The 13,144-nt window shown below is 35.8% G+C and overlaps 1 protein-coding gene across 5 annotated transcripts in view; it reads right to left on the bottom strand.

Moving 5' to 3' along the window:
• Map2k5 (mitogen-activated protein kinase kinase 5) overlaps positions 1–13,144 on the bottom strand; it is a 232,700-nt gene that overhangs the window by 147,790 nt on the left and 71,766 nt on the right. For all 5 annotated transcript variants that reach the window (XR_007106679.1, XM_047537347.1, XM_047537354.1 and 2 more), the window contains one exon: positions 7,433–7,472. Coding sequence is in view for 4 of the 5 variants with exons in the window: in XM_047537347.1 (XP_047393303.1) it covers positions 7,433–7,472 (40 nt within the window). In the remaining variant the exon portion in view is untranslated. The remainder of the gene's footprint in view (positions 1–7,432; positions 7,473–13,144) is intronic.

The following is a 13,144-nucleotide window of genomic DNA, read 5'->3' on the forward strand; positions in this document are numbered from 1 at the left end:
TTTTTAATGATTTTTTTTCTTTAGGAAGCACTAAATGCTTCAAACTGGAGAGAATCTGAATATGAAGCATTTCATGGAGAAAGGGTTAAGTAGGGAACTGAAATACCTGAGTGCTTTTCCACGGCTCTCCACTACACCTCCAGGACAAATAGGGATGAGTTGTCAAGTTAAATACAAGCAGTCAAGTGACTGAATTATAATTTACTCTGTGTTCAATTTAAATTAGTGTGAGGCTATTAAAATATACAGTATAAATACGGCAATTCATCACGAGCTGTCATGGATGACTTCATTTATTTGCTAGAGTGGCACACGCTCCACTAAAGGGAAGGAGAGCAAAATCACAGGTCAAATTAAGCCGCTATTCTGTTTTAATTCACTTATTTAATCTGTGGAGACATAATTGTCTTTTACAGTATGTACAACTCAGAAAGGAAATTTGGGAGGATTACAGTCAGTATACAAATGATTAATCAAATGGTCCATTTAAATGCTAGTTTAAAAGCAGCAGAAACCCAAAGCAGTCAAAGAATGATAATCAGCACATACTATGTACAATGCTAAGAAATTTCCTGTTAGATGAATTTTTCCCAATTAGAAAACAAACAATACTGGGAAATCAATTAAATCCTCTAAGCATTACTATTTGAAAGATTTTATAGAACACAATTAATGGTATAAAAAGGTTCTGTTTGCAAGGTGGCTAACAGTATTTTTATTTGTTTTCTGCTCTACTTATTTGCAATTGTCTTGCCTACCTACACCAAACAAACAAACAAAAAGCTAGTTAAAACCACATTTCACATGTTACATAGGTCATTATCAAATAGTTATTTTAAAAATATGATTAGCATAATTTTCAAAATGTACTCTTATAGGCAGAAAATTATCTAAATTCCATAGTACAAAATAAAAATTTAAGGTACTTTTATTCTTTCCCAAGCTCAGCTTCTTTTAAAAATAAAAGGGAAACATTACAATGTGCTTTTTCGTCTAAAAAACAAGAACATTTAAAAAGACATAAACATTGGAAACACTGAATAGGTATAGAAAAGTAGCCCATTTTTAAGGACTCTCATCTGATTATTCCCAGAGACATTCAAAGCCCGAGTCCCACTGACCACTTGACTTGAAAAATCAAATCTCCCTCATCATTCTATGCAGGCATCAGAGCCCTGCAGGTGATTCTGCGTAGACAAGGACTGTGATTTGCTGCTTTTCACAATCCCTCTGTGACACCAGGCAGCCCCGTTTCACAGCTGGGGTCACTGAGAGGTTCAAGTGACATGCTTGAGGTCACACAAAAGTCAGGAGAGGGTCAGGAAAAGATCAAATGCACTTCTAACTCTTAACCTTCCATTTCACCCTTTAATATATTAAAAAAAAAAGCTAAGAAATATTCTGGTGGAGATCAATGGTCCATACAAAGAACACTATAGGATATTTTGTATGTGAATTGAACCTGCTTTCAAGATGCTACATCAAAAGATGGATGAGAACTGAGCACAATGGCACAGGCTTGTAATCCCAGCCACTCAGGAGGCTGAGGCAGGAGGATCACAAGTTCAAGGCCAGCTTCAGCAATGTAGTAAGACCCTGTCTCGAAATAAAAAATAAAAAGGGCTGGAGATGTATGTAGTGGTAGAGCACTCCTTGTTTTAATCCCCAGTACCACCAAAGAAAGATGAATGAGTCAACTGAAGAACAAACAAAAGAACAAAAATGTATTCAGTCAGTCAGTCAACAAAGTATGTGTTAAACACATTTACTCATTACATGTGGTACTCTGTGCTAGGCTCTAGATAAGGCTCTGAAGGGTAATCACTGAGTAAGGAAAAAACATAGATAAGCTCTGCTCACCATTTACAAAGATATTTCAAAATAATAGGGGAAATGTACATATATGCTAACAAAATGCAAGATGGTACGTGGTAACACTCTAAGTCACATACAGAGAATTCTAGAAAGGTGAGTTTAGATAGAGCCATCTAAAGTGGCAGGGTTTATTCAAAAACATTCAATGGAGAAGTGGCCCCAGAAGTGTGTTAAGGATTTTGATAGGAAGGCATTCTAATTAGAGATAAGTATGTGAATCAAAGTGTTGAAATGAGGAAGTGCCTGGGTTTAGAGGGGGCAATAAGTTCAAGTTAAAAGAAGCCCGAGATTCAGGCACGTAAGACAGTGCTATAAAAGTAGACAGGTAACATACGGTAGAGGGTCTTGAGTTCCGTTCCCAGGAGTTTTAGTTTATTTGGGAAGTAATGTGGAGTTTTCAAAGACTTGAGAGGGGAAGAGATATGACCAGAACTATGCTCTAGGGGGACAAATGAGGGTGGGTGAGCAGAAAAGGCATGGGTTTAAGAGCACTTGCTCTTAAACAAGACTGCCTGGGTTTAAATCTGGGTTCTACTACTTATCAGTTGTGGGAAACTGGACAAGCTATTTAACGTCTCTGTGCCTCAGGTCCAGCATTTCTTAAATGGGGATCAATAACAGTAAAAAAGACTATTGTATTAACTGAGGAAAATGTATGTAAAGTACTCAACACAATATAAATCATCAGCAAATGGCAGCTTCCATTTACTGAGAGAACAGTTCAAAAGCTGGCCAATCTGTCTGAGGAGAGGCAAAACAAGCATCTAGATCAGAGTGGTTATGGGAAAGGAGGAGGAGCCAAAAACAAGCAAACGAACAGAATCACACAAAAATCCACAGGCTTCCGGGATCCAGACATTAGCCAGAACACGATGTTCCCTGAGGGGTGGAAAACAAGTAAGAGGAGCTCTCTGGTCATCCGGCTTCCTGACTAGAGACAGTTTTCAGGCCCCAGTACAGGGAGGAGAACTCAGGTGGAACTCAGCCATCTTCTTGAGTTGAGAAGACAGAGCCACATTGGCTGGCAGACAACCAGAGGGAGAGAGTTACAGAAGTCAGCAGAGGGAGTGATGGAGTCTTCAGCAGGGTAATGAGCATGACGTGGATGTCAGAGGAAGCAACACCGGGCAGAAGACCTACAGGGCAGGTAGAGTTGTGTCCCACCAGCCAGGGTGCAAAATCTTGTAATCCTCAAGACACTGAGTAGACTCTTCAGAAGAGCACTGCCTGCACCGAGTGGGGGAAATCAGTTCCAGACTGATCGCTGAGCTGGTCCTGTCTAATAAAGCTTAAAAGCAAGTCTAAAAAAAGAATCAAATTATTTCAAAGTCACTGAATAGTATCTCAGAACAAAGCTTAGGAATGCAAAAGTAGAGAGCACCTATGCTACATGACTGGCATTATAAAAAATTGTAAGACATAAAAAAAAAAAAAAAGAAATATAACCCCAAATGAGGAGATAAAGGAATCTGTCAAAACAGATCCAGAAATAATATATATGATAAAATTAGTAGACAAGATCATTAACTTACTTATCACTACTATATTCCGTACATTCAAGAAGGTAGAAAAAAGATTAAGCATGTCAAGAAGAGACATTATCCCTATTTAAATTAGGAATAAAAAGGACAAAGTCTGAAATGAGAAATAAACTGGACAGGAATAATATTACATTAGACAATGGAAAAAAAACTCAGTGAACTTGAAGACATGAAACTAGAAACTATCCAAAATGAAACAAAAATAAAAATGACAGGAATGAATAATATAGTATCATTTTGCTGTAAGATAAGTTTAAGTGACCTCATACGCATGCAATTAAAGTTCCCAAAGGCGGTGGTTGATACTTGAAGAAAAATGATTTTCCACAGTTGGCCAAAGTCAAAAACCCACAGATCCAAGAACCTCAACAAATTCCATGTATGTGAATAACAAACTTACATCAAAGCTCAACACAATCAAATTGAATATTAAGACCAGCAAAATAGAAAAAAAAATCTTAAAAGTAGTCAGAGAAGAAGTCATTGCTAATATATAGGAGAAAAAAAATTAAAAGTTAACAGTAAGCTTCCAACTGGAAAGAACACAGTGAAACTAAATCTTTAAAATCCTAATGAAAAGAACAATCAACCTAGAATTTTGTATCTAGTAAAAATAAAAATACCTTCCAAAAATGAAAGTGAAACAAAATACACACTTTTTCCGACATACAAAGGCTGAAAGAATTCATTGTGCTATAAGACTTATACTGCAAGAAATGTAAAAGAAAAGAAGTCCTTCAGACAGAAGGAAAAGAGTATCAGATGGAAATCTAAACCACAAAAAGGAATGAAAAGCACTGGAATTGGTAAATACATGAATAAATACAAAATTTATCTTTTCTTACTTTTAAATGTATGTCCTTAAAAGATTAATATCTGAAACAAAAATAGTAACAGTGCCTTTTGGGGTTTATAACATAGAAGGAAGTAAAATGTATAACAGTAACAAGAAGGTAGAGATGGGGAAATGAATATGTACTATTGTAAGAATCTTAGTGTATAGATAAAGTGGTACAATGTTATTTACATAGGGAGAGTAGGAGAAGTTAAAAATGTATACTATAAACTCTAGAGCAACCACTAAAAACAAAGAAGGGGCTGGCAAGCATACAAACAGAAAAAGAAAACAGCAAACGAAAACAAGGAGCATAATGATAGCTTTGACTCTAACCATATCAATAATTACATGAAATGGCCCAAACATACCACTCAAAAAGCAAATTTTATCAGACTGGATTACAAAGACCCAATTATATGCTGCTTACGAGAAATCCTTTTCAAATATAAAGATACAATACGTTGAAAGTAATACACTAACACCAGTCGAAATACCACTGGAGTGGTATATTAATATCAGACAATGTGAATTTCAGAGCAAAGAATATTTCCATGGACAAAGACAGTCATTTCATAATGACAAAGGGACCACTTCATATAACAACCCTATATGTACCTAACAGTAAGTATATCTTCAAAATAGAGGAAGTAGGGGCTGGGGTTATGGCTCAGTGGTAAAGTGCTTGCCTAACGTGTGAAGCACTGGGTTTGAGTCTCACCACCAATAAAAATAAATAAAATAAAGGTATTGTGCCCATCTACAACTAAATTTTTTTTTTTAATATAGAAAGTAAAAATGGTACAAGTATAAAGAAAAAATAGGCAAAGCTACAATTATTGTTAGATATTTTAACACCTCTCTTTCAACAATTGATAGAAGTTCAAAAAAATCAGTAAAGATACAGAGGATCTGAAAACTACTGATAGTCAACTTGATCTAGTTGACATTTATACAACACCCTCTATACAATTTGGACAATATATTCTTTTTTGTGCATAGGGAACATTTACCAAGATAGATCATGTTTTGAGCCTTAAAACAAGTCTCAAATTTAAAATAATTTCAATGTAAGTTTTGAAAATAGTAGGATGAAATCAGAAATCAATAACAGAAAGATATATGGAAAGTCTTCAAATATTTGGAAATAAAAAAATAAACTTTTAAGAATTAATGAACAGCACTACCTGTTTTGAAGAGATGGTACATTTCTTTCTTTTCTTCAGAATATGACTATTATATAAGTTACATGGTTTGTGCCTTATCTATCAAGCTTAGGGCTAAACAAAAAGTTTAATCAAAATAATCATATCTACTCTTATGTTATGCATTCAACTCAGTGTGAACACACAGTATGTAAGTGCACAGAATCCAGAGACACAAAGTGAATGTAATATAGTCTTTGGTCTAAAGTACAGTTTAATGGTCAGGTGTGGTGAACAATATATTTGTAAACTACAACTATTTTCATTTTACGAAAGTCTCTACTTTGTAAAACATATCCTTTTTAAAAATCTGCCTTAATTCTTTACAAAAAGAGCTATTGGTCTGTTGCCATTCCCACCTAAATAATCATGCACAAGAATTTTAATATTAGGCTATCTTAAACATGATTCAAAATGTATGAAATTATGAAAAATTTATAATGTACTTGTAAGGCTAAATAATTATAGTTTTTTGGATGATTTATAGCAGTCCTCTCTCTGAATAAATAACCTAGATGTGACTATCTTTAAATATACCATCAGCAACAATCTAAGACTTTAGGCATCAAAGGAACAAACAAATAACTGAATAAGTGGGGAAACAGTGCTTAAGTTGGTAGACATGTTCTCTTAGGAAAAGGGAGGGACAGAAAAGACAATCCGGTTCCAAGGTGGCATGATAGCTGCACTGGGGGAGCTCAGGGGAAAGGCTGGGATAGAGCCTGGTTCCTATGGTTTCAACTCTGGACCTCAGTTTTCTTCTGTAAAATGTGGGGGCTACAATAGATGACCTCCAAGGTCTCTTTCAATTCTACAATTCTGTGGATCTCGTTTGGTTGGAACACAAAAGAACTTACTCTAAGAAGGAGCTCTGTTGTACCTCCTCACCATAGGCTATTTAAGTTATTAAAATGATTAATGATGCCACAAAACACATTCGAGGTGTTATACTATATACAGAATTCTGGACTGTACTAGTAGTCAGAAGATATGAGTTTAATCTTTATAAGAGATTTAAGCATTTACAAATTAACTGTTCTTAGTTTCCTCAGGAAGAGATGCAGAAAAATAAACTATGCGATTGCTAGGGAAAGAGACCAGTTTTTCACTGTGAACAGCTACAAAGGCCTTTTGGAAGTAAGCCTTGAAAAGACAGATGGAAAACAGAGGGATGAACAATGATAGTGACTTATATAAAGGCTACCCAGTACAGTAGAAGACATGAGCTTTGGAGTTAAATAGACTTCTTTACATTCTAATCCTTCTTCTTCCAACCCTGTGACCTTGGACAATTCAGGTTTCTGAGTCTGTTTCCTCAAATTTAAAATAGGTAGAATTACTCTTCAGTTTTAAGGGTTAAAGATAATAGTTATAAAACATCTAGCATCATACCTGGCACACAGCGGTCACTCAATAAACAAATGCTTTCATTACTAAAGACTGATGAGGGCCGGAAAGGAAGTAATCGACTAGTAAAGCAGAAGATATGTCTGGAGAGGCATCAAGGACCAACCTGCAGAGGGCCTGACCAGGTTGCAAGCCAAGTGCCCAGTGTTAAAAGGGGTTTTTGGGGTTAGGACTTCAGGTTACAAAGGGTTCAGTCAGAGGTGCAATTCAAGACAGTACATTGGAAACCTGAAATTTTAAATGAGGGAATTTATAGGCTGAGGCAGATAAGGAGAAAAAGGAAAGCATGAGTTACTCAGTTTCTGAGCTGCATTACCAGGAACATGGTGATGCAACTCAGCAGAGACCAGGGAAAGAATGTTCTCTTGAGAAGAGCTACAAGGCACGGAGCTACTGGCACCTGGAAGGTATACTTAAGACACCTCCCTCCAGATGCCTGAAAGTCACAATAGGACCATCTGAACCTTAAATCATTTCATCTCCTCTCTGACAACACCTGTGATTCTAGCTAACAAGAGAAAGGAAAGCAGTGAGCATCAAGAATTTTACAGAATAAATCCAATGCTTACCTTCACAGCTAATATTTTCCCACTCGGAACATGATATGCTCTAAAGAAAGAAAAAAAATAAGTTACTTGAGATCACTAAACAATCTATAAAATGGTTAAGGACACAAATGTCAATTCAAACACTTCTGCAGCAATGGGAGACAAACATAGTACTTTCAAAGAACATTAATCATGTTAGTCATTTATATTTCCATGGAGTTTAATGGTTTAAAACCAAAGTGATTCATTATACATTACCTTAAAATAACCCTCCAAGGTAATACTGGTATTATTATCCTCCTTTATAGATGAAAACTCTGAAGCAAAGAGAAGTTAGGCAGTTTGCCCAATGGTGCAAAGTGAGTAGTGGCAGATCTAGACTCAAACCTAGGTCTTCTGGCTCCAGATCATTTATGACTGTTATCGTATGTGTGTGTATGGGGAGGGTATCTACAATTTCATGCTAAGCACAGTATGGAGGCATGTAAAATGGGAAGTTTTGCTTGTGTCTCTTTCAATTACATATGCAGATAAACCACAATGCCACATTTCATCAAAATATTCATAAAACACAGAAGTAGTTTTGGCTTACTATATAATTTGATATAAGGAATCACAGTTAAAAGGCTATAAGGCTCAAGCATGTGACTCTTCTTTTCCTTAAGCAGAAAAGCAGGCTCCAAATATCAGACACAGTAAAATAACTATAACTTAAATCGAGAAATAGGAACAGGGCTTGGGTGTAGCTCAGTGGTACAGAGTTTGAGTTGCAGGTGCAAGGCACTGGGTTTAATCCCCAGCACTGCAAAAAATAAATGTGAATACATTCATTTATGAAAAACAGTAAGAGAATAAGATTGGTGAAATAAAATACTATTCATCAAGTCCTACTGTGTTAAAATGTAATGTGGTCTTTAACACATACACATAACACATGCAGGATGGGTCACATTTTCTGACCATTATCCAGAAACAAACTGACTTGCATGAAAATTTCAAAACATTGTTACATAAACAAGCATTATAACTGCAAGCCCATAAAAGTATAAAGAAGAAAATTAGTTTGGAAGAACTAAATTTTGCTCTGCAGAAGATGTCACACACATCCAGCTAGTGCTAAGATGTGAATGGCTAGGGACAGTGTGAGGGAACGGAAGGCAGTACCTCAGGAACGCCTTGTCCTTGCCTGCTTAGTTGAAAAATGGATTTACCAGGCTCCCAAACTGCTCATTTCTTAAGAATAAAAATAAAACATATATTCCACTATTACCAAAATGGAAGCATCATTTTTTGCTGTTCTGACAAATACGTTTGGTTGCTCTGTCAAATTTTTTAAGTTTTATTCAGGTATAATTTACATGTAATAAAATTCACTTGTTTTAAGAGTACAATTTACTGGTTTTTAGTAAATTTATAGAGTTGGGCATCACTGATAAATGTTTTGAGAGTGAATGACTTATAGAAATGGTTTAGTTTCTAAACACCTACAGAGAAGACTAGGAAAACACACGTACACACATAAAAGTATGTATTTATCCACACAGATGAGTATTATAAGAACTTACTCATTCTGCTTTTCCTGCTTGAGTGTAGGGGTTGAACAAAATATGAAAGTTAAACTTAGCTTTCATTATATTATCAATTGATTGAACAGAAATTCAGATGTAGCTTATTTAAAAGAAAGGCAAGATAATAAAAGGTGACAACTGATCACTAAAACAAAAATTATTTAATCTGTTAAATAACTAAAGATTTTCTCTAAATAATAAACTCCTTAGTATATGTTAATATTACCTATTAAACTAAACAACTGAAAAGCTTTTTATACTTCATATAAAGTGATAGTCATTTTGTAAGTGGAACCCCTCTATTACACTGGTTTTAGAACAAATTACCACTTGCTTTACTATCTACACCAACATCAGGTTTTTGCAACTTTGCAAAGCTACATTTCAGGCCACTATTTGATTCATGATATATCCAAATCCATGTAATAATAAAGACTTACACTGTACTTTTCTCAATGTCTGACAGGGAAGTTGCTGGACTATGCTAATTTGAAAAGCAATTTGAGGAATTTAGTAACTTTATTCCATGTAAATACAAGTAATATGCTGCATAAGCTTTCATATTTCTTCTGTATACCACAGTTTCTTCCAAATTTCAACTTTTTAAAATATTGTGTATTAGGATCATCAACCAAGGACTGAAATAAGGAAGAGAAATAGTTGAATGCATAAAAAAGGATTTGAAAGTTGTAAAAAGAGCAGTGTTGTTACTTTGAACAAGCAACACCTGGACTTCTGAGACCAGCTGCAGCGATAAGAAAATGATTAGCAGATAGTCTAATATATATACCATACTGGGCAGTTTGGCAACTTAATTAGCTTGTCAAGAAAGCCGATCTCTTTTCCAAAAGAAAGGTCTTCTATTTCCAACTGAATTAAAAGGGGAGGCTTGATGATTTAATTATGACGCACGCTAATTCATCCGTGGAAGTTTGGGTTCAATTTCGAGCAATAAAGATGCTGTGTGTCTTGGTTTACAGTGCAATGACAGTACCAATTTAACATTTAATCATCAAGAAGGGGATGACAGAGGCAATGCCAGGCATGAGTCGGGTATGTCCCTTAACTCTGCAAATGGCATTCTACCTGGAGAAAAGAAATTTGTTTACTTTCAACAGATACTGCATCTCAATTGGATACTGCATCTCAACTGTCTTGACCTTCCTCAACACATTAACTGTAAAGTGATTAATGAAGTTTGAATGGAGGCTCTGGTTACACCAAAAGACATCTATACACCTCTGCAATGTTTTAATTAACAGCTAACGCTTCAAATTAGTTTTTTGTTGCCACAGTAATTACCTGTTCCAAAGAGTGCATGGAGGAGGCATTTTTATGAGAGATTTGCAGGGCTTAGTCCTTGAGTGTACCCTTTGGTTTGTGACCAGCACAGGTCTTCTGGAAACAGTTCCAGACCTTAACATTGGCACAACATATACATTTTATAATGGCAAAAGCCAGGAGTCTGGTATGAAGTTTTGAATATATAAAATAACAAAAATATTGGCACAAGAGAACATTTAATGTCCATACTTCCTCACTTTCTTTTGTTACTTTTTGTGATGCTAGGAATCTAACCCAGGGCCTCAGACACACAGGAAAAGTAGTAGAGCAAGGAGCTATAGCTCAAGCCCTCTTACTTTTTCCCTTTGGAACAATAAATTCTAGATGACTGAACAAAGAAGCTGGTAGCAACTTTTAATCTTGGTACAGAATCAGAGTTTATTAAGCTAGTAAAGAACACAGAAAATTATCAGATCAAATCCCTTTCTTTTACAGTAGAAACACCCAAAGCCAGGTTGAATTACTTGTCCAAGCTCATAAGTCAGTAGCAGAGCAAGACTGGAACTGTGGCAGATATTACCTACGTTAGCACCTGAAGGTAATACATGATGATAAGTTTTCCTAGCTATATTCTAGGACTGTGAAACACAGTCACAATGTACAATTCAAATGTGCAAAGGTACAGATTTATTTCAGTCAAGTTATGGACCACCACATTAAAATCTCTCCAGGCAAGGTAGCATTCTGCAATAGCCACCAACCTATCAAGGAGGCAGAAGAGCAAAGTGTGTGGAATGAAGCATACTGCCTGGTTCCCAACCCAGCTCTGCCATCTCTTAAACACCAGAGTGCCACCACGGTCTTCTCCAGTCTGGAATAGGCAAAGTCATTCCTACTTAACAGAGTTGCGAGCATTCAATGAGATAATACTGAGGACAGGGCCTGGCATTCAGGAAGCGTTCACTAAATTTTAGAAGCTAGGAAGCCTGCAGAGTAGCCAAGTGTTTTAAGAGTAAAACCACAGCCTGAAAGAGCAGTAAGATCTCTCGACTTCACTCAAGCTATGTAGTCTACAAATGAACATCTGATAAAGCTTTAACAATGAAGAGCTGGCAAAGGACTGAAATATACATTGTAAAGAAAAACTTAAATAGTGTTACTTCATGCTGAGCCAACTTTGAAGACGAAGAATTAAAACAGCTTACCTGAAATGTGGACACACCATGATTCAAACCCTAGACTTCTTACCATGTAAGCTCTTGCCCACAACTGTAAGCTACACCACAGAGCTGGGACAAGTGCTCCATCCAGGTGTTCATCACAACAGAATTACCATCTGACAATCACTGCTGCTAAGTGAGAAAGTCAATGCTACATTTTCTCTGGCTTAATAAAAAGGAAAATAGAAGCCACCCTAAAAATATCTGCCTATCTTCCTCTAATATACATCCTCACAGACTCCATGAATTAAAATTGTGAGGGCTCTCCTGCTTCACAGGCCTTGGCTGCTCTATTATAGCTGAAAACTGCAGAAAACTGTTCATGCATCTGTGTGCCATACTGGTGAGTAGTGCTATCACGTCTAACCACCTTCTACTCTTTATGCTTAGCACAGTGCTAGCCCATGGTAGGTGCACAATAATTAATAAAAAAAAAAAAAAATCTTTTTTTGGTGTTTTACAAAGAAATTCCACAAGCATTTAATTAATCGATTCTATAATCTTATGAGTAGAGTTATTATCATCTTTCCCCTTTCACAAGTAGAGTTCTAACTACTGAATCAAAGGTCCTTATAAGTATTTCACAATCTGGCCCCTGGCTATCCCACTAATTCCTGCTTCTGCCAATCTTCCTTATCCCCAGTAACTATTCTTCTCCACTAAACAAGTGCCTGCTAGGGGCCTTTGCCACTACCCGAGGACTGGACCATTCTTTCTGATGTCGCCTGGCTTGCTCCATTGCTTCCTTCAGGTCTACTGTTACTACATCAAACAGCCCATTCTCCCTCACTTTATTCTTCATAGAATTATGAACTCTCGAAGAGTTAATTTATTATCTGCCCCGCCCCCACTAGAAAGGAAACTCCATGGAAACAGATTTCAGGTTTTTTTTGTTTTTTGTTTTGGTTTTTTTTTGTTTGTTTGTTTTTGTTTTTGTTTTTGTTCACTGCTGTGTCTGCAGTGTCTTACAATGCCAGGCACAACTTTGTGAATATTTGTTGAATAAATAAATGAATGGATTTTCTTAATTACTATAGGTTGATTTTCGTTTATTTTTCTAAATATAGCTTTATTTAGTTTTCTAGGAAATTATTCATTTTGTTTTTAAATTTACTGTCATAAAATCATTCATTACATCCTTTTACTATTCTTTAAATTATGTTACCCCCCTTTTATTCCTAATTTTGTTACTTATGTCTTTGTTATATTTGATCAGTTTTTTCCAACTTTTGATTTTAATGAATTGTTTCTTGAATTTTTATATTAACTTTTTAAAAAATATTTACTTTTAGTTGCAGGTGAACACAATACCTCTACTTTATTTTTACGTGGTGCTGAGGATTGTACCCAGGGCCTCAGGCATGCTAGGCAAGCACTCTACCACTGAGTCACAACCCCAGCCACTAACATTAACTTTTGTCTTTTAGCATTTCTTTCAAATTTCTTCAGGTTTATTCCCTGCCCCTGCCTAAGCAATTTTTTGAGTTATATCCTAGGTCAATTAATATCTAGTTATTCCTTTCTAAAGTGTATAAAACTATCTTTAAGTATGACTTTGATATATCTCATGAGTTTTCACATATGGCACTTCAGTTTTTGTTCAGTTATAAATATCTTTATTTCCATTATGATGTATTATATGACATATAAGTTATTTGGAC

The sequence above is a fragment of the Sciurus carolinensis genome, chromosome 2, assembly GCF_902686445.1.
Source record: "Sciurus carolinensis chromosome 2, mSciCar1.2, whole genome shotgun sequence".
In the NCBI taxonomy this organism is placed as follows: Eukaryota; Metazoa; Chordata; class Mammalia; order Rodentia; family Sciuridae; genus Sciurus; species Sciurus carolinensis.